This window comes from Staurois parvus, unplaced genomic scaffold, assembly GCF_062004578.1.
Source record: "Staurois parvus isolate SC_StPar_1 unplaced genomic scaffold, SC_StPar_1.0 ptg000393l, whole genome shotgun sequence".
NCBI classification, from domain to species: domain Eukaryota; kingdom Metazoa; phylum Chordata; class Amphibia; order Anura; family Ranidae; genus Staurois; species Staurois parvus.
This window is the reverse complement of record NW_028318189.1, coordinates 376770-398946: the sequence shown is the minus strand read 5'-3', so window position 1 is coordinate 398946 and position 22177 is coordinate 376770. Positions and strand designations below refer to the sequence as shown.

Genomic DNA, 22177 nt, shown 5'->3' with positions numbered 1-22177 from the left:
AGTGCATAGAATTTCCCCATGCACTGTAAGGACTCTGACGTAAGCGGAAATGCCGGGAACAGACCACCTTCTGCAGAGCGAATACAATATAGTAAGAGGGAGTTACTGATATAAGGGGGAAAGTTTTACAATGCTGTCTCATATCCAGTCTCTTCATTCTTAAAGAGAGCTAAATAGAAGTTGGCCAGCGGCAGGACAATTTTGCATCAGTGAGAACAGAGACAGTCACAGTAAACTACTAGCCGATTTCCTTTTGCTGGTCAAGGCGAGTCTATTACTGTTTGATGAAAAGCATGCATTGTTACTAAAGCTACTTTTTATAAAATATGTTTTAAAATGGTTCAACGTCGCTAAACAGTCCTGTTGTCCAGTCATTATTAAATGTTTTGCCTTACTGTAACCCTAAGAAGAGGCATAAGTCAAACTTGAAGGGAGTGACTACATTGTGATTGCATGCATTCCCAAAGTTAGCCAATTAAAAATTTGCTATGATTTTCTTTGCCATTACAGCTGGTGTTCTAAAGATGTTCGAGATTCCAGCAGGAGCCAGGCACATCCAAATAGAAGAAACAGAAGGATCATCTAGCAGTTTTGGTAAGAGCAATCTGAATATTAAACAAATCAATGATTTTTTTAAAGTAAAGACTTAGCTAAAGAAATTAGTTTAGAATAGGGGTATGTATAAGTGAAGAATTATAAACAAGTGGAACATTTTTTTGCTTGATAAAACGGTGCTTCACAAAATGACCAAAGAACATCATGCTCCTCACACCACACATTTGTCTTCTATAGTGCTGTGGGTTGGATGGGTTCAAGAAAACTAGGAAAGATTAACGTTGTAATTAGAATGGTAAAAAATCCTGGCTACAAAGCAATGGATTTGTTCATTGGAATCTTGTACCTGTGAGTAAAATGCGGTGTACATAAGCTTTTGTTCATAGCAGCAAAATAACTACAAGCATTCATGAAAGAATCTCGTCAAGAGCAAAAGGAAAAAAAAAACTAAACACCACCAAAATGCTCTAACAGCTTTGCCTACTACTGAAAAATAATGTGTCTTGCAATACCAAGATTTTTTTTGTCTTTTTCATTCATTTGATTTTTATTAGTTAGTAGAAGACATAAACATAAGCAAAGGCACCAAGGCACGCTTCAGACAGCAAACCACAGCCCAGTCTCCTCTCTGTCATGGTTTTGATACGAAATAAAAAGGAGGCTACAGCCATCATGCAGAGAAGTGCATGCAGAGAGAACAGTACTGCTCTGTGAATGAAGGAACCTTCTGTGAACAGACTGTTGACACAAAACATCAGCTGAAACAGCAGCTGAAGCTTCTCTTTAAATCATTTCATGCAGTGAGAACAAATATATTACCACGTCACTCTGCACATCATCTCTTTTTTGTCTTTTTTTATATGGGAGATGTGGGACTGAAAACAGCTGTGCAAAGAAACCCTAAATGTGATACCTAATTTATACTACAATGATGATTTACTATCTCTCTTTTAGAGTCTCAGTTGTGAAGTCACTAGAACTGAGCTAGAGACTTTCAATGTCAATGCTGTGCTATTGTGGAAATGACTCTTAGAATGTTTAACTTTAAATGTATAAACTCTAGTCAGGGAGATTTGTTCTTCTGCATGTTGATGTCAAGAAGCAAGATTGGACTTTTATTTTAATATGGAGTGAATATATTATCTTGTGCTCTTTTTACAGCTATTAAAAACCAGGTCAGTGGAAACTTTATCTTAAGTATCAAGGGCAAGGACAGCAAATCAAGAACCTTTTTAGAAATGGGTCTGGAGTGGGAGTACACTATTGAAGAAGGCAAGAAAAGTGTGAAAACTGCAGGTCCACTTAATGAGCCTATAGTGATCTTGGTAAGCAAGGAACCACATGCTATGAATATAGATTATTTGCTTATCCTGTTTCTTTCTACAGCTTTAACCCAGGTATGTTAAAAGAATATACTGTAGCTCATAGGCCTCCTATTACCTACCCTACTCCCTCCCTGTTCTCAGTAAATATCAGGATACTTTTGAGTAGGCTAATGTGCCCTGAGAAAACAGGAGCATCAAAGGTATTTGCTCTGTAAGGATTTAGCAACAGACAGATGCACTTAAGTGTAACTAGCTTTTTTACCATTAATGTCTCATTGGGGAGATTTCCATTCACTTCCTGTCTCAAACTGACAACAAGAAGTGAGAAGATATCCCTCCAAAGTGAGTGAATCCCAAGGTGTCACCAGGGTCACCAGAACTAGTGCCTGCATGAGAAGATTTCCCATGTATTAGTGTTCTGATGTCAATGGTAAACAGGACAAATAGAAGGGTGACAGGTGTTCTAGTCCCCCTCTGCTCTATCCAACATTTAAAAAAATTGCTTTTAGTTATACTTTAAGCCACAGTTGGACCCATGGCCATAGGCCATGCATTTTTTTTAGATTTCAGGGATCTATACCAGCCAAACAAAACCTCAGCATGGAATGTTGGCCAGAAAGCCCACCCTTCCTCTCCCTTGCTAATCTTCTTCCTCCAATGACCCACCAGCAGCTCTGCTGCCATATTCTTCTGGTACAGCGGGGGTTTATTCCTAAGGGAACTGCCACAGGCACTCATCAAGAGTGCCTGATATGATCTGTGAATGGAGGACAGGTGGATTATTGAAGGCCCCCCCATTCATAGATCGTATTTCATTCATAGAAGCTGTAGTATCAGTTTCTATAAATGGAGGAGCTGAGCAGAAAGAATGGGCAGTCGGGTAGTCTTGATGAGTGCCTGTAACAGCTTCCTTAATTCTGTTTGTTTTGAGGATTGCGGGGGTGGGAAGACATTGGAGGAGGAAGATTTCTGCTAAACAAGGACACAGCACTGAAATTTAATAATGTCCCTTGTGCTTATGTTTTATTTTTTAACTAAACTTAGGCTTTGTATTTTCAGAATTTATCATAGAAAATAATTTTTCAAGTTTGCTAACTTTTCCTTTACATTTGATGAAAAACATTGTGAGTCAAGTTGCCTCAAGGTAAATGTAGTGGCAACTGGACATTGTGAGTAAAGTCAGGGCCAAAATTGGTGGGGGCATGTGCCCTGGGTGCCCATTGAGAGGGGCGCTGATGGCATGGTTGGCTGTGGAGTAGTAGAACCACTCAGACTGTGAGCTCTGCCCTGCTTGGCTTCTTTCTACAGACCGGCTTCTCCTCAGATGCTCAAATACAGGAAACAGTCTAAGTGGACAGGGGCATCTGCAGAACCCCCCTGGATTTCTTCTTCTCTCCACATACCGCCACAACACGAGTGGACCCTCCTGCAGTCACTACCATGATGGCCATGGACATGTGCTCTGCTACATCCAGGAGCACAGACAGACTCTGTGATGTTGAGGAGATTGGACGCTGGAGGAGCAACAGAGGGAGAAAATCGGAAACATCCATTTCATTCCAGAAGACAGCTGTCAAGTAACCAGCGGGCACTTTGGTAGCGTCCGCTGGTTGCATAGTATAGATTGCAGCCAGCAGAGCAGGTGTGGGGTTCACTGTGATGTAATCCAACTACAAAAAAATCTGATTAGAACTGCACAAACCCCCCCAACATTCAAATCATAATAGATTGAATCTAAAGAATGAGGCTGCTTTGATCATTGAAATATAGAATATATGCTTTATTTATTACTCAGTAATAATAAAGTTTATATGCTATATTTCAATGTTCACAGTAGCCTCATTCTTTAGATTCCATGTATTATGAATTGAATGTTGAGAAGGTTGGGGGGATCCTTTTTGTTGTTGGGTTACATATTAGTCTTTACCAGGAGCTCCTACCTCGCTTACTCCTGATCAATGAAATCTGCATAACTTACTTCTGACCTCTGAACCCCACATCACTTACTACTGAACTCCTGCACTCTACTACTATTTTAACCACGGCCAATATTGAGCACAATAAAAAGCACACCCAATTTGCACCGCACGTGCCACACTTACTTTTGTTTGCTCAGGAGGGCCCAACTTTAGATCCTGCACACAGGCCCCATTACTTTCTCTGTCACACCTACTACATATTTTACTGCAGGATAGAATGCTACATGTTTCAGTGCAGTGCCCTGCATCCCAAACCTTACTCTCCCAACCAATTCCCCCCAGTCAGTTCCATTTTCACTATGGGCACTGGATGACCTTTGGGGGGGGGGGTGCTAACTGAGTCTTTGCCCCAGGTGAAAGAATGTCTAGTTTCACCACTGAGTAAAGTAAAGGTGAAGAAGTAAAGACAACCAAAGTACATGAAATACAAAATTGATGACTTCACTATATCACTGTGATTTACCGTCAGTGCTGTGTCTTTTCTTTGCCTTGTCCATTGCAGGCTAGGAGATGCAGAAAAATATCTTCATAAATGTGTACTGTGGTGTATTTTTTCTATTTATTCTATTATATTCTGTATGTCTAATTTTATGTTGACTAATGTTAGAGAAAAGCAATTGATTTAGATTCAAAATAGGTATTGAAGTTGACCTGCAAAAGACATCCTGCCTTGCATTTGCTTGCAATGTATAGACAGTTTCCTTCCTATGTGTAAGTGCCTGAGGCAAATCTGCTTTAACTTAGCCAGTAAACTAAAAAAATCCAATATTCTGCTAATCATTTGTGCTGTAAAAACAGCATCAAAGTAGCTTTTGACCACAAATGATTTCTTGCAGCTGAATCAATATTGTCAATCTTTTTAGCTTAAAAATAGATGTATGTATGTCAAAGGTAATCTATGTTCTATGTATACATTTTACTTTATTTTTCTACAAGTAACAATATTAAATATTTGGTTATTCAAATACAACTAATTTGTCATACACATAATAATTAGCCTCTAAATGTTATGTGAAATTAAACAGTAAACTATATCAATTTCCATTTGGCATCAAAGAGAATATTTTCAGAACTGATTTTTAATATAGAGCTCCTCCCAGTAGACAGCTCATTACAAGGTTATAAGACATTAGTTGCTGGGTTCTGCAATCTTTTTTTAAAGCAGCCAACTCCCAAACTGATTCATCGTCTAGTAACCAATATGAGTCTGCCATTTTTTTCTTACTAGCATTAAAACCCTGATGGGGAGGGGGTTGTTGGCTTTAACCCTTTAGACTTATTTAATGTAATAAACACTATTATACCCATAAACCTTTGGTGTGGCACTCTTGTTGATTTTTTATACCTTCTTGCATTGATTCAAGGTGTTTTGAGGCCCTTTCATTTCAGGGAGCTGCTGAACTAATTTCAGTGGACTCAGCAATATGCACTTGTCTTCACACTTAGAAAAGAATCAGACTGGATCCTGCACCTCTTATTCACACATGTTCAAATTGCTAAGAATATTGTAAGGCTTATGTAAAGGGACTGTAAAAAAGAGGAATGGTGGCCTTAGCAATAAATCAGAGCTCACATTTTGTCTATTGACATCTGTTTACAAAATTTATGGAAGATTGGTTGTTTATAGAAAAGTATTCTTACACTTTCATTCATGAAATAAGCCAGTGTATGTTGACATTCTCTTATGTAATAACAATGTAAGCTGGATTTTAAAAATACATTTTTCGAGGTTGTCAGTTAAGCTGGCCTAGCACATGGTGTATTAATACAGTTTTAAGTAACCTATATGTGCTCCGCATAGTAATTAGTGCTATTTGTCTCCCGTATTAACCAATATTTTTATTATGCATATTCATGGTAGTCTTTCTGAATAATTGTTTTATTCTATTGCATTATAGGTTGTGCCACAAGAAGATGAACTGAAAAGCAGCCTTACATATAAATATATCATTCATGAAGATCTCTTACCAATGATTGGAAACAATAATGTGCTTTTGGAGGAAATGGACACATATGAATGGGCTCTTAAAAGTTGGTCTCAATGTTCTAAAGCATGTGGAGGAGGTATGTGCTCCTGTTTTGCAAACCCTTACCTTGTAAAACATCCCATTCGAGGCAAAACGTTTGCATATACTGTATATATATATATATATATATATATATATATACAGGGCTGCTGTTAGAAACCATGGGGCCCCATACAGCCAACCTGGCAGACCCCGCCCTCTAAAAAAAAAAAAAAGTTTACTATACTTCAGTTATGAATGATTGGTACCAATCACTCATTGTGTTCATTCGGAAAGGAAAGGGCAGGTAAATGTGACGTATTTACTGGACCCTTCACCTACTCTCCATCCTGAAAGATCTTATTGTGTGCTTGCAGCTGCTGAAAGGAGGGGAGCTGGCAACACTGCGGGGGTGAGGGCACACAGGGGGAGCCTGGGCAGCAGGGGGAAACATATGGTTTCACAGGGAGGGTAATGGATGCGGCAGGGGGCAATTACTGGAACCGATCCCCTGTATGGCACTCTGCATCAGCTGAAAGCCAGTGGCAGGGAGAGAAGAAGCCAACTTTCAGCTGCTGCACAGAGAGTCATACAGGGGATCGGTTCCAGTAATTACCCCCCTCCCACCATATCGATTACCATCCCTACCCACATCCAGTTCACCCAGCTGCCTGGGCCCCACTGCTGGCCTGGACCCTGCACAGGAGAACTGGTGGTACCCCCTTATCCATGGCCCTGTATGTATATATATATATATATATATATATATACAGTTGGGCAAAAAAGTATTTAGTCAGCCACCAATTGTGCAAGTTCTCCCACTTAAAAAGATGAGAGAGGCCTGTAATTGGCATCATAGGTAGACCTCAACTATGAGAGACAAAATGAGAGAAAAAAATCTAGACAATCACATTGGCTGATTTGGAAAGAATTTATTTGCAAATTATGGTGGAAAATAAGTATTTGGTCACCTATAAACAAGCAAGATTTCTGGCTCTCACAGACCTGTACCTTCTTCTTTAAGAGGCTCATCTGTCCTGCACTCATTACCTGCATCAATGGCACCTGTTTGAACTTGTTATCAGTATAAAAGACACCTGTCCACAACCTCAAACAGTCACACTCCAAACTCCACTATGGTGAAGACCACAGAGCTGTCAAAGGACACCAGAAACAAAATTGTAGACCTGCACCAGGCTGGGAAGACTGAATCTGCAATAGGCAAGCAGCTTGGTGTGAACAAATTAACTGTGGGAGCAATAATTAGAAAATGGAAGACATACAAGACCACTGATCATCTCCCTCGATCTGGGGCTCCATGCAAGATTTCACCCCGTGGGGTCAAAATGATCGCAAGAACGGTGAGCAAAAATCCCAGGACCACAAGGGGGGACCTAGTGAATGACCTGCAGAGAGCTGGGACTAACGTAACAAAGGCTACCATCAGTAACACACTACGTCGCCAGGGACTCAGATCCTGCAGTTCCAGACGTGTCCCCCTGCTTAAGCCAGTACATGTCCGGGCCCGTCTGAAGTTTGCTAGAGAGCATTTGGATGATCCAGAAGAGGATTGGGAGAATGTAATTTGGTCAGATGAAACCAAAATAGAACTGTTTGGTAGAAACACAACTTGTCGTGTTTGGAGGAGAGAGAATGCTGAGTTGCATCCAAAGAACACCATACCTACTGTGAAGCATGGGGGTGGCAACATCATGCTTTGGGGCTGTTTCTCCACAAAGGGACCAGGACGACTGATCCATGTACAGGACAGAATGAATGGGGCCATGTATCGTGAGATTTTGAGTGCAAACCTCCTTCCATCAGCAAGGGCATTGAAGATGAAACGTGGCTGGGTCTTCCAACATGACAATGATCCCAAACATACCGCCCGGGCAATGAAGGAGTGGCTTCGTAAGAAGAATTTCAAGGTCCTGGAGTGGCCTAACCAGTCTCCAGATCTCAACCCCATAGAAAACCTTTGGAGGGAGTTGAAAGTCCGTGTTGCCCAGTGACAGCCTCAAAACATCACTGCTCTAGAGGAGATCTCCATGGTGGAATGGGCCAACATACCAGCAACAGTGTGTGCCAACCTTGTGAAGACTTACAGGAAACGTTTGACCTCTGTCATTGCCAACAAAGGATATATAACAAAGTATTGAGATGAACTTTTGATATTGACCAAATACTTATTTTCCACCATAATTTGCAAATAAATTCTTTCCAAATCAGCCAATGTGATTGTCTGGGTTTTCTTTCTCCTTTTGTCTCTCATAGTTGAGGGCTACCTATGATGCCAATTACAGGCCTCTCTCATCTTTATAAGTGGGAGAACTTGCACAATTGGTGGCTGACTAAATACTTTTTTGCCCCACTGTATATATATATATATATATATATATATATATATATATATATATATATATATATACACCTCTGCTCTCAGCTGCATAAGGAGCTTAGAGAGGTGGAGATTGCCGGGGGTGGGGGGGGGGCGTGTCAGCAGGAGGCAGAAAGATAGCAGTACAATGATCTTCATAGTGAAGAGCTGTGCAGGCGGTGTGTAAACACAAGTCTGACCATTGGAGTACAGGCAGGCTGTACTCCAAAGTAGAATGCAAAGAAGGAAACTGACAATATTGGGATGGATGTGCTTCCATGACTAGCATGGTCAGTTTGAAATAGGAAATCAGGAGGACTGGCTGGATCACCAGGGATTTCACACAAAGGAAACAATCCAAAGAGAACTTGTTACTTTTTCATACCAGTACATATCACACAGACACATAACAGGAATGTGAAATGTTGGTGTTAGACATGAAAGTGTTTACCAACAAACGGCTCATTCTCAAGAGATCTAAAAAGCATATAGCTTTTGTGTGAAACTATATATTTTGTACATATGTGCCCACATCCAACTGGTGGGTGAGTGTTATTCTTTCTGTTTGTTCTTTTGATTCAGTTGGAATCTGCAGCAAAAAAGATAAAAAAAGGTCTGAGAGATTTTGCCTGCAGGATTTCAATAAGTCATAGGGGTTGATTTACTAAAACAGGAAATGCAAAATTCGGTGCATTTGTGCATGATAGCCAATCAGCTTCTAACTTCAACTTGTTTAATTAAGCTTTGACAAAAAAACCAGGAAGCTGACTCTTCAGTTTTAGTAAATCCACCCCATAGAGTTCAGTATCTTGGTGCTCTTCTTCAACTGACTTTCAGCTTTATTTGTTCTTCCATTTATAATAACAAATCATAAAGTGAAAGCTTGCCATGTGGTCTCTTCCTATCTCTTGCTATCATTTTATTGTGCTTGGGTAAAACAAATTTAAGTGGCCCCATACTGATTACCTTCTGTTTGAGATGCTGAAATATTTATAGATAAGAAAAATTATCCTTTCAACTAGGGTTGTTGTAATTTGTGTGGTTTTATGCTGAAAGGCTTTATTGGATATACATGAGAATTCCATTAATTCAGTAACCTGTACGCATGTTTAGTTCTTGGTTTTAAAAACAGGTCACACAATGTATCAACATCATGCAGAAGGTCCCATGTTGTACACAACTCTATGACGTTATGCCTGCAAGGCCTTGGATATATGGAGAAGGGACAATGTAACACCACGTCTGTCATACTCATACAGCTATCCTTGGTGAACTGTATGCTAAATTGCCATAGTGTTAGAGCTTATATGCTTCTGTTTAGATGGCCATGTTAAATTATTATTTGGCCTTTTGCAAATTTCCACCATGTTTGTGAAATCCATTTGGGGTTGTATCCCATGGCTTTTTAACTCCAGCACAGTCATATTGTTATGTAGCACTACTCGCTACAGGAGACACTAAGTTTTTGGGTCCCCCTATAGTCCTGCACAGTCAGGCCACATACATTTTCTTCAGAACTTGCACACAAAGACAGTAAACAGTCCTTGCGCTTGTTTTTTTAGGTTGTATTAGGGGTATTGAACTTGGATGGGGTCAATGGATGTATGGGAACTTTGAACTGAGGACAAACTCCCTAGCAACTATGTATAAATCTCTATACAGCAAAAAAGGGTTTCTTCCTGGAGAGCTCTCCAGCCTCTCCTGATGTACCACCCCAGGTGAATCTTCTTCTCATCCAGCTGTACTGGGCGAATCCCTGGGCAAGAGGACTCAGAACCTGTCTCTTTAAATTAAACAGTCCCAGATGGCGCCTAGTCAGGTTTCCCACCCCAATGCCCCTTCCCCTTATCTGGACCAGGGGGTGAAGTACTACTCACTCCCCCTCTCCTGTGAGCTTACTGGGTTGGTGGCTGCCTTCAGCCCTTCTGCCGGGCTGGCTCCTTCCCTGCTGCACAGGTGGTCCTCTCTCAGGGGACTGCTGAAGTTAAGCGATCCTCATTTCAACTTCACCATGGAGGTTGGCCTCTTCCCACTGGGCCCCCCTCCCAGGCTCCTGCATCCCAGCCTCTCACTTCATCTTCCACCCAAACTCACCTGCTTCTGAGCAGGCTCAGTCATACTTAAAGGTTGCCCTGGCCCCTTGCCATGCCTCCTGCTCAGGGATTAGCCAGAGTCCCTTAAGTGTGCAGGCCAGCCCCTCCTCACCCCCCCACCCACTGAGTTCCAGAGACTTCTCCAAGTCTCTAGATCAGGGGGAGGTATCAAGGAACTGACCTGCAGAACCCTGACCTTTAATAACCCAGCTGACTCATGCCCAGGCTGCTACTCAGCCTGGCTACCTAGAGGGGCCCTCTTGTGTTTTCTAAGCCTTATTAAAACCACCTTGTTAACACTTAAAATTTATTTATAGCCTACACGTTTCTTATTAGTTTTAGAGCCTGGAATGGTAAACCCCTGTCAGTTTATTTTATGCTGTCTCTGTGCTGTTAACAAAATGTTATTGTCCTGGAAAGGCAACAGAAAGTGAGAGAAAATCCCAAAAAGAGAGGACATTCTTCCACATACAATTGTTGCTGGAACAGGTGTTTCCATTCTAAGATTTCCTCTCAGTTTCTGTTTTGGTAACAACTATAAATTTTGGACTTTATATCACTCTCTGTGTTGGTGACAGTGGTCACCAGGACCTATAGAAAAAAAAAAGCTTGGGCTATACATTCACTTTAAATATTATAAAATGCAACCTAAGTAATCATGCTTTACATATAAATAAAGCATTGCTTGTTCAAATAGAAAAATTGAATTTTTTTTACAAACAATATTTGTTACCACTTTATTAGTCATGAAAGTAAGTGCTGTAGTAAGTAATGAAAATATAGCTTTGTACTTTTTTATTTGGCTTAAAAAATTTTTGCTTTGCAGGTATTCAGTACACTAAGTATGGGTGCCGGAGAAAAAGCGACAACAGGATGGTTCAACGTAACCTGTGTGACAACAACAAAAAGCCAAAACCAATACGGAAAAGATGTAACTTGCATGAATGTTCTCAGCCAGGGTATGACCAAGTTAGTAGCATGAAATGGTCCTCTCATAACTTTTTTTATTTTCAGTTAGAAAAAAGTCTTTTCCACATTTGTGTGTATCATCTTACACAACTTAATGTAGGGGTCCTTACATTTTGCTACTTTCCTCAGATAAGGTGTATTCCAATGCAGCTAAAATAATTTGGGTTCAATTTATGATTGATAGATAGATGATAGATACAGGCATGGCCAAAAATATTGGCACCCCTGCATTTCTATCAGATAATGCACCACTTTGTCCAGACAATTGTTGTAATTACGAATGTTTAGGCATTCTCATGTTTATTTCTTTTGTCTGTATTGGTAGGACACAAAAAAAGTAGAGAACCAAAAAGCCAGATCTTACAAATTCCACACAAAACCCCCAAAATGGACTGGACAAATTAATGGCACTCTCAATTTCATATTTGGTAGCACACTCCTTGGAAATCAATCACTTCCTGTAACCATCAATGAGTTTCTTACACCTCTCTACTGGAATTTTGGACCACTCTTCTTTTGCCAATTGCTCCAGGTCTCTCAGATTGGAAGGGTTCTTTTTCCCAACTGCTGTTTTGAGATCTCTCCACAGGTGCACTATGGGATTACTCATTGCTGGCCAGTTCAGTACTCTCCAGCGCTTTGTCTTAAACCATTTCTGGGTGCTTTTTGACGTGTGCTTGCACCCAGGGGCGGACTGACCATTTGGAAACTCGGGCACTGCCCGAGGGCCCGGGGTCAGTAGGGGGCCCCATGAGATGCCCCTGGTACCTTTTTCATAGGCTTTTTTGAGTTTGGGCAAGGACACAGGGGCCCCATGATCCCCTATTGCCCGGGGGCCCCATGAGTTGTCAGTCCGCCCCTGCTTGCACCCCAGAATTCTTTGATAGTCTTCAGATTTCATAATGTCATGCACACGGTCAAGACATGCAGTGCCTAAAGCAGCAAACAACACCAAAACATCAGTGAACCTGCACCATGTTTGACTGTAGGGACTGTATTCTTTCCTTTAAAGGCCTCATTTCTTTTTCTGAAAACATTAGAATGATGGGCTTTACCAAAAAGCTGTAATTTTGTTTTGTCTGTCCGCAGCACATTCTGCCAAAAGGATTTTGGCTTCCTCAGTTAAGTTTTGGCAAACTCCAGTCTGGATTCCAATATGTTTCTGTGTCAGCAGTGGGGTCCTCCAGGGTCTCCTACCATAGCATTCCTTTTCATTCAGATGGTGATGTATAGTGCGAGCTGACACAGTTGTACCCTATGACTGAAGGTCAGCTTGAGTTGGAAGTTGATTGAGGTTTTTTGGCCGCAATTTGAAGAAACCTTCATTGCAGTCTTTTATCAAGTTTTTCTCTTTCATCCATGTCCAGGGAGATTAGCTACAGTGTCATTAGGCTGTAAACTTCTTGACAATGTCACGCACAGTGGACACAGGAACATTAAGATCTCTGGAGATGGACTTGTAACCTTGAGATTGTCCATGCATTTCCACAATTTTTGTTCTCAAATCTCAAAATCTCAAATAATTTGTTCTCAATTATTTGCTGCTTTTTCTCTTCTCTGTGCTCCATGTGGCACACAGAGACAAACAACAGAAAGGTTGAGTAAATTTTTCACCATTTTAACTGGTTGTCGGTGTGATTTCTATATTGTCAGCACCTGTTAATTGATACAGATGAGTTTAATTACAAATTACAGGAGCATCACAAACTTGGAATGCAATAATTTCTTACAATTTTGAGAAGGTGCCAATAATTTTGTCCAGTCCATTTTTGGGGTTTTGTGTGGAATGTGCCACATTTGGCTTTTTGTTCCGCCACTTTTTTTGTATCATACCAATGCAAAACTTGAGAATGCCTATACATTTGTAATTGCAACAATTTTCTGAGTGAAGTGGTGCATTATCTGACAGAAATGCAGAGGTGCCAATATTTTGGGCCATGACTGTAGATAGATAGATGGATGGATACATAGATAGATAGATAGATAGATAGATAGATAGATAGATAGATAGAAGGTATGTAAACAAGGAATACTAAGGCCTTATTTCAGTCTTAATACAACATACAAAATGTGAACATGCAAAATTTTATAGATACCCCACTACAAAAAAAAAAAAGAAAAAAATATATTTTAAAATGTTATTTTTTTTTACTCATAACTGTATTAATTAAAAATATAAAAATATGTCCAAAACCACTGCATATTATTATTATACGTTATTTATATAGTGCAACAGTTTATGCAGCAGTCTGATATGTGACTTAGAAATAGGGTTGCTGTTCCTCAGCAAATCAGAATAAAATGTAGCAATAGTGAGCGCTCTCCGATAGCAACTGAGGTAACCACATAAAACCTTCAGTATAAAACAAATAGTAATAAAGTGCAGCACTAAATAAATCAGTGCAAATAAAGTCCCAATATAATTCAATGTACAATCGGTATTGTGAATCGTGCCAGTAAGCGTATCCTTATTAGGTGGTACTCATGCAAATGATAAAATTATGCGCTTGCCAGAAGAGCAGAGATTATGCGCATTGATAAATCAGAGTAAGGTATGTGTCTGGGATATCTGTCTCCAACTGGGCAGGTCCGCAGTAAGTGAGTGATGTCTGCTCCAGAGGTCTACTTAAGGATCAGTAGGGTCAGCCACCTGATTACAGGAATTCCCCCTCTCTGGATATTGAAGAACTTCCCAGGTTCTGCATACTTAAAAGGCTCCTCTGCTGCCACTTCCACCAATGTCTCTGGGAAGTTCTTCAATATCCAGAGAGGGGGAATTCCTGTAATCAGGTGGCTGACCCTGCTGATCCTTAAGGAGACCTCTGGAACAGACATCACCCACTTACTGCGGAGCTCTACTTCTGGTAAGCGCATAATTTTATCATTTGCATGGAGTACCACCTAATAAGGATACGCTTACTGGCACGATTCACAATACCGATTGTACATTGAATTATATTGGGACTTTATTTGCACTGATTTATTTAGCGCTGCACTTTATTACTATTTGTGTTATCCACTGCAAATCAGATTGAGACCTGCCCTTCAGGTTTCAGTCTGGTTAGTTGCTTTGGTATAATAAATTATTTTTCTTTGTTAGAACACATTGATACATCTGGCCCTAAAGCTATAGGTATAGATGTACTGAAAATCAGCCAGTTCAGCAGGAACCAGCCGACTTTCGGTGCACTGATGTCTGTAAAACAGAAGCCAGTCTAATGATTGGCTTCTGTTGAACAGTCATGCTAGAAAAACAGATCAAATGTAGCCACACTCTAACAGCACGTTGGATCACAGTAGCAAAAAAAAAGTGAATCGGGAGGAGGCTGAGAGCACTAGTGAAAAAGAACAGACAAGGGCGCACTCTCATCGTGCATTACCATGGTAAAACACGTGTTTATTGAAAAAAAAGAAGATATATACTCACAAACCAGCGTGATTAAAAGCAGTATATGTGGTCCACAAACACAGTCACAGTGCATCTGTGTCTAATGATGCGAATGAGCTGACGCATTGCGGGAGCTAAACCCCCTTCCTCAGCTCTGAGGAAGGGGGTTTAGCTTACAAAACGCGTCAGCTCATTCGCATCATTAGACACAGATGTACTGTGACTGTGTTTGTGGACCACATATACTGCTTTTAATCACGCTGGTTTGTGCGTATATATCTTCTTTTTTTTCAATAAACACGTGTTTTACCACGGTAATGCACGATGAGAGTGCACCCTTGTCTGTTCTTTTTCACTAGTGCTCAGATTTCCCGATCTTAGAAGGGCTGCACCTCTTCAGTTGGCATTTTGGCATCTTCTTGGTTGTATAAAGACTGGAGCGCTGGTCACGTTTGTTTATCTTTTGGAGGCTGAGAGCAATAAAATGTACATTTTTAAGTTAAGAATACATACCTGAATAGAGTCTTTTTTTAAACCAGATTTTATTGTCTCTTTAAGGAGGAATCTCTCAGAGAACTAAACAGCCATTAAAAGTTTCCTATACACCAATAATCACTCTTAAAGTATATAATATGGTAAGGGAATGGTACTTGAGGAAACAAGGGACAATTTTGGAAATGAAAAATGACACACAGAACAAAGAGGGAGAAAAAGGGGCAAAAAGGGGAGAGGAGTATTTGAAGGCCTATCCTAAGGACATTGATCAACCCCTAAAAAATTTATATTGCCTAAACCCAGGGATATTAAAGCTGCAAGTTGTTAGGAATATTACCAAACCTTCAGTGACCAAACTTACATCAGAAAAGAATGGGAAGCTATCATTCTTTTCAACCTACAGAAATGAATCCGACTAATTATAATTAAGAGTATCCGTTTTAGATTTACTGACCCTTTCATTAGGAAAATGTATTATTTTTGTACAAAACAAACAAGTAAACAAAACAACATACCTAGCAAATGCAATTTTCCCTTCTTATGTCCCTTATACAAGTCCATTTGGCTTAAGTCTCCAGTCTCAAAGAATAAGGATCCTTGCAATTCTATTTCCTTTTCCCATTGCCATTATGTTTATTAAATACCTCAAACAAATTTCATTGCTTGAAAATGACATGTTGTATATTCTCTCAATAAATGTTAACAAAGCATATGTTTGGAGTAATGGAAAATGTATGTAACTTTGTTTGCAGATGGGTGGTGGAGGAATGGGGCTCTTGCAGTAAGACTTGTGGAAAACTGGGTGTCCAGACCAGACTGGTTCAATGTATTCAACACTTGGAAAATGGCACAAACAGGACAGTCCATACAAAATACTGCACTGCTGAGCGTCCAGAACCAAGAAGACCATGTAACCGTATACCTTGTCCTGCGCAGTGGAGGACGGGAGCCTGGTCACAGGTTAGTCATTCACAGTGGAGGAAAAGCTATATAACAAACATCACTGTAACACAAGATAAAGAGAACACTCAGTCAGTCATTGTAGAGCCCTTTTTTCATGTAAGGAATCGCCAAGCAAAAAAGCTGTATTATTTTTCCCTCAGGTGCAGGCTCTTTGCTGTGTGATCTAGTGCTGGTTCCTTTACAGGTTGACTGACACCCCTGTCATCCATCCCCACTTCTTGTGATCTCAGGCAGTCATGGACATTCCCCATGGTGTGCATCATCATACTGGCCTGGGCTCACAGTAGTGATGATCACACATAAGCTGTGCTGACCAGGGCCTATGACTTCACAGTGCCAATGCTGTAATAGGACCCGTGACATCACTATCCAAGAAACTGCAAGATTTGTATGGTATGAATAAAGGTATATTTTAAATGGTGGAAGTGGGGGATGGAGGCAGTTAAAAAATGGTGGAGTTTTGCTTTAAATATATTTATCTTTAAACATGTTCACCTATAACAAAAGATGAATGGATTGTACATCATTTTTTCACACAGCATATACCAATGTTGGGCTTCTTGCCTCCTGTATTTTATACAGCTGTGTCAAAGTCCGTGGTCCTCAGCAGCTCTAATTGGTTCCTTCTGCTGACTTTGACTCATTACAAGATACAGTAATGATGCAGAGGTCAGTAAGAGTAAACAGTGAGAGCTGTGGAGAGCTCAACACTCCTAGAAGTGTCAGTTTCAGTGCAGACTTCGGAAGTTTTCTCATCATTGTAGTGGAGATCAATAGCATTGGAAGCAGAACAGACAATCATATACTGACTTATTTTAAAATAATGCCTTGATTTATAATCTGCATATAGCAACAGGGCCTATTTAATTAAAAACTCCCTTTAAGAGCTTGGTTTCATGGCTTACTTGCATTACTGAACACCTAATATGGTTTACAAATATGTGATACTAAAAATCACAAGCACCAATTGTCATTATTTTTATAATGAGTGCAATGTTGTGTGTTTCGTTGAATGTATGTAAAACAAACTGCAACTTTTTATGTGTCAAGGGCTGTTTTAATACCTAATGTTTAGGTGGCATTCTAGCAGAATTTTTAAATCCTCATAGCCACACTTCAGTGATGCCATGATTATTACAATGGGCACCACGCAGGGTAGTACACACAGGAGCACTAGCACTGCGTTGTGTTGTGTTAAAAACAAAGCAGCTTGTCGCTTTCATGAGGCAATGACAGTTGTTTGCCAACCTCAATTAATTCAGTGGTATTATGCCATAACCACACCTTAACTGCACCTAAAGCATGTATGGCATGTTAGTAAAGCATGTATAAAGTGTTAGATGGGCAATGGGGAAGAGGCACTGGAGGTTCCTGTATCCCAGAATGCAAAGGGAAATGACAAAGAACTATGACAGAGCAGCAACAACACATGGTAAAGAGTATGGAAATGACCCTTGGAAATTCTCTGAGAGACTATGGGATGTACCCAATACCATTGCAATATCCTCTTCTTTTTCTGCTGGACCATTCTTTCCATAATCATCTTGAGCTGGACCAAACCAAGTGTCAAAAAGATCAAAGTATACAAATACATCTAGCAGAGAACTAAACATACCTTAAAGCAGATAATTTCCTCTATATCACTTCTCCTTTAAGTGCTTTGCACTAGAAAAACAACACTTTCATGGGCATTTAACAAGCATTCTTGATGCTTTCAATGCATCAAAAACACATCAAAAACACAACAAAAATGCATCAAAAACACTACATAAATACTATAGGTGCATTAATGAGCATTGCTTTGCTATATTGTTACATGTAAGGACAAAAAAAGGTGAAGTTTAGTTTACTGTATGCGTGTATATATACTGCTTCGGCTACACAAACATACTATTTTAATATATATTGAGTTTTCTCTATTTATTTATGAGACTCAGGGGAGGTTGTGGTGCATCTGTTATCTGTTTGTAAGAAACCAGCGATTTGGAAGACGCTCACATCCTGCATTCATGGGAGGAAATCTCTACATTTGCACAAGCTGTGCCTCTTGATTGATGTCATCTCATTGACTTTCACAGTGCTCATCAAGCTGCGGTGAAGGCATTCAACAGCGCCAAGTAGTATGCAAAGCAAGTGATAATGTTATTGGTCAGTGTGATGGTGACAAGCCCGAAACGATCCAGGTCTGCAAGATGGCTTCTTGCCCAGGTATGGTAATGATGTGTATATTTGATGCTTGGCTTTAACTTTGCTTTGTCCTAGTAGGATACATGATGTTGATTGTGGTATCCTGAAATGATCCTGTTTTTGGAAACATAGTAAATTTTTGAAACCGACTTGAAATCTGAAACAGCTTGAGTTGGTCAACAACTTGAACATACACATGGTAAATATGTTACAGAAACAATGATGTCATAAAGCTGGATGATTGGCTGGCAAAAGTTTGTGTGTGTTTAGTTGATGGGAAGCATAACACATAGCGTAGAAGATTTGCAGTGAGAGAACCAGGATTAACATCTTGTCTAACTCTCTGCTTAAATGTTATACCTTCTGAAGATAAAGATATACATTTAGACAGCAGCATTGCCAGTCTGGGGAGAGGGTAGTGTTAGATGGAATAGCAGATTTAGATGGACGTTACGAACAAATTAAAGCCAAAATGCCAGCTAACGTTTTTTAAAGTGGTAGTAAAGTCCCATTGGACACTTACGTCTTACAATAAAGCTTCCCTGTAGGTACAAAGAATATCTCCTAAACGTGCACCATTTAGGGGATATTCAGTGTCCCTGCAGCCAATAACAACACTGACACTTACGCGGGAGTGACCTCATCGCGGCTCGGCCATTCAAGCGGCCAGACACCGTGAACCTGGAAGGAAGACTGGGTGAAGATGGAAGCCTCTGCAGCGGTGACAGCGCACCACTGGAGGGCTTTGTTTTCAGGTAAGTCTTTCATAATGTGCTAGTATGCATACTAGCACATTAGGACGTTACCTTAAAGCAGTGATGGCAACAGTGTTTTTTTCTTATTTTGGATAAAGGTTTTACATAAATGAATAAAAGCTGACCATAGTAAGCACCCCTGTCAGTGCTAATTAATTTGTTAAACCCTCAAACTCCTACTTTTGTTGGACAACTTGCTCTATTAAATGAAATTGAAAAATAATAGACAGGAAAAAAGCCTAAAAAAGGAAATTAATTCAGCCACATCTAATGATTTGTAGGCTGCATGATAGTACATTTTTGTTTTGGGGTTTAATGTTTTTCTAAAGCCCAACTATAGTGTATTTTTGGTTTTTGTTCGGGATAGTCTGGGGAAAACTGAAAATTTCTCTTAGGTTTTCATTACTGTAAGTGACCAATTTAGGGAGATTTTTCTTACTTCTTGTTCCTGTGACATCCGTAGAAGAAATGAAGAATGCATCTGTCACCTGTACAGGAAGGCCCAGAAAACCTTGTGAAAAGATCTAACCCCTACCCACTCTACTAAAAAAATTGTTCTTGTTCTCTGTGTTCCTGTTGGAGATACACTATATTGCCAAAAGTATTGGGACACCTTCCCTTATATGCACATGAATGTTAACGGCATCCCAGTCTTAGAGCCTCAACTCTTCTGGGAAGGCTGTCCACAAGGTTTAGGAGGGTGTCTATGGACATGTTTGACCATTCTTCCAGAAGCGCATTTGTGAGGTCAGGCACTGATGTCAGCCAAGAAGGCCTGGCTCACAGTCTCTGCTCTAATTCATCCCAAAGGTGTTCTATCAGGTTGAGGTCAGGACTCTGTGCAGGCCAGTCAATTTCCTCCACCCCAAACTTGCTCATCCATGTCTTTATGGACCTTGCTTTGTGCACTGGTGCGCAGTCATGTTGGAACAGGAAGGGGCCATCCCCAAACTGTTCCCACAAAGCTGGGAGCATGAAATTATCCAAAATGTCTTGGTATGCTGACGCCTTAAGAGTTCCCTTCACTGGAACTAAGGGGCCAAGCCCAACCCCTGAAAAACATCCCCACACCATAATCCCCCCTCCACCAAACCTTACACTTGGCACAGTGCAGTCAGGCAAGTACCATTCTCCTGGCAACCTCCAAACCCAGGCAGGTCCATCAGATTGCGAGATAGAATCGTGATTCGTCACTCCAGAGACCACATCTCCACTGCTCTAGAGTCCAGTGGTGGCGTGCTTTACACCACTGCATCCGACGCGTTTGCATTGCACTTGGTGATGTAAGGATTGGATGCAGCTACTCAGCCATGGAAACGCATTCCATGAAGCTCTCTATGCACTTTTGTGCTAATCTGAAGGCCACATGAAGTTTGGAGGTCTTTAGCTATTGACTTTGCAGACAGTTGTTGACTTCTGTGCACCGTGTGCTTCAGGATGCACTGCCCCCGCTCTGTCATTTTACGTGGCCTACCACTTCGTGGCTAAGTTGCTGCTGTTTCCAGTTACTTCCATTTTGTTACAATACCACTAACAGTTGACCGTGGAATATTTAGTAGCAAGGAAATTTCACAGATGGACTTAATACACAGGTACAAACCTATCACGATTGCATGCTCGAATTCACTGAGCTCCTGAGAGCGATCCATTCTTTCACAAATGTTTGTAGAAATGGTCTGCATGCCTAGGTGCTTGATTTTGTACACCTGTGGCCATGGAGGTGATAGGAACACCTGAATCCAATGGTTTGGAGGGGTGTTCCAATACTTCTGGCAATATAGTGTATGTTTTGCTAGGGCAGAAAATGATGGGAAATCTTCTCAGTAAGGACACATACAACAATAAAAGAGAGGATTCAAACCTTCCCCACTGAAGAATTTGGCTGGAGGGGGGGAGTCTAGGATAAAAAGTAATTGAATGCTGCTATCACTAGCTGTTCAGGAGTGACAACAATTTTAAAAGAGAAGTATGGTCAAAGCTATTTTAGCCATACTTCTCTTATGGACTGTAGGCTGATGTTACACAGCAGCTCTAGATTCCTGACCAGCAGCTGGCTGAGCCTCTCAGTGCACCGCTGAGAGCCTTAGCCAGCCTCTCTCGCCCCCTCAACAGCCAGGCCCTCCAGTGAGCGCTGGAAGAGTAGAGCACAGAGTGGTAACTGACAGTCACCAGTCTCTGCTCAGAGCAGACTGGAGAACTGAGCGATCAGCACTCATGTGATTGCTCAGTTCTTGGGCTTAGAAGCGGCAAAGGACGGCTGCAAGATCGGACCAATGCTGCGGTAGTTAAGTATGTATGTTTGTATTTTTAGGATTCCTACACTTCTTTAAAAATAGATAATTACAAACATCATGGTTACCAATATGACACATATTATGTTATACCCATTTGCCACAGCCAGGTGCCAGGAGCCAGTCCCCTGTACAGCAGCCCATCTTTAGCAAGCTTTGTGGCATGTCTATCAGGTTGCAATTGCCTTCTGCAAGTGACTTTTGAGCAGCTTCAGTATCCATGAAAGAGATCTATGGCATTTCCGAATACAAAAACATGGTGCAAAGGGAAGAAAGTGCCGTAGCTGTATGGACCTGGCACTTCAAAACCTTAGCAGAATTTAGCCACAAAGAGCAGCTGACAAAGCATGCCAAACCAAAATGGCCAGGTGGTTTTGTTGGCTGCACCACAGAAATATTTTTGGGGATCACTATCAGCTTGTGGGACATTTATTGTGCGCCCCAACCCAGTATAAACAGATATCACTGAACACTGAACAAATGCACATTGTGCCTTTTGTAATCATTTTTAAATAATGTATGATGTAGCAAGCATTTTTTGTTACATTGCCAGGTATTTTCTTTTTTAGGCATGGGTATGCATTTTATTCTTTGCAAGGGTGCACTTGTCCTGATACATGTACTATTGATTTTCAGGAAAATCACCAGGACTTACACAACAAGCAGAAACAAGTGATCTAAGCCCTTCTAGGACACCTGTGGCTGCCTCACAAAATTCCCTTAAAAACCCTGTGAACAAAATATCTTCCAGTAAGTATGGCAACCAAGAAATCAAATCCATGGGTCACATTTTA

General features: G+C 40.7%; 1 protein-coding gene across 1 annotated transcript in view; it reads left to right on the top strand.

Moving 5' to 3' along the window:
- Positions 1-22177, top strand: part of LOC149455476 (A disintegrin and metalloproteinase with thrombospondin motifs 14-like) — a 215484-nt gene that overhangs the window by 170855 nt on the left and 22452 nt on the right. Inside the window, exons 15-21 of the mRNA XM_089686196.1 lie at positions 511-594; positions 1717-1880; positions 5758-5923; positions 11162-11294; positions 15940-16147; positions 18229-18358; positions 22020-22133. Coding sequence (XP_089542322.1) covers positions 511-594; positions 1717-1880; positions 5758-5923; positions 11162-11294; positions 15940-16147; positions 18229-18358; positions 22020-22133 — 999 coding nt within the window. The remainder of the gene's footprint in view (positions 1-510; positions 595-1716; positions 1881-5757; positions 5924-11161; positions 11295-15939; positions 16148-18228; positions 18359-22019; positions 22134-22177) is intronic.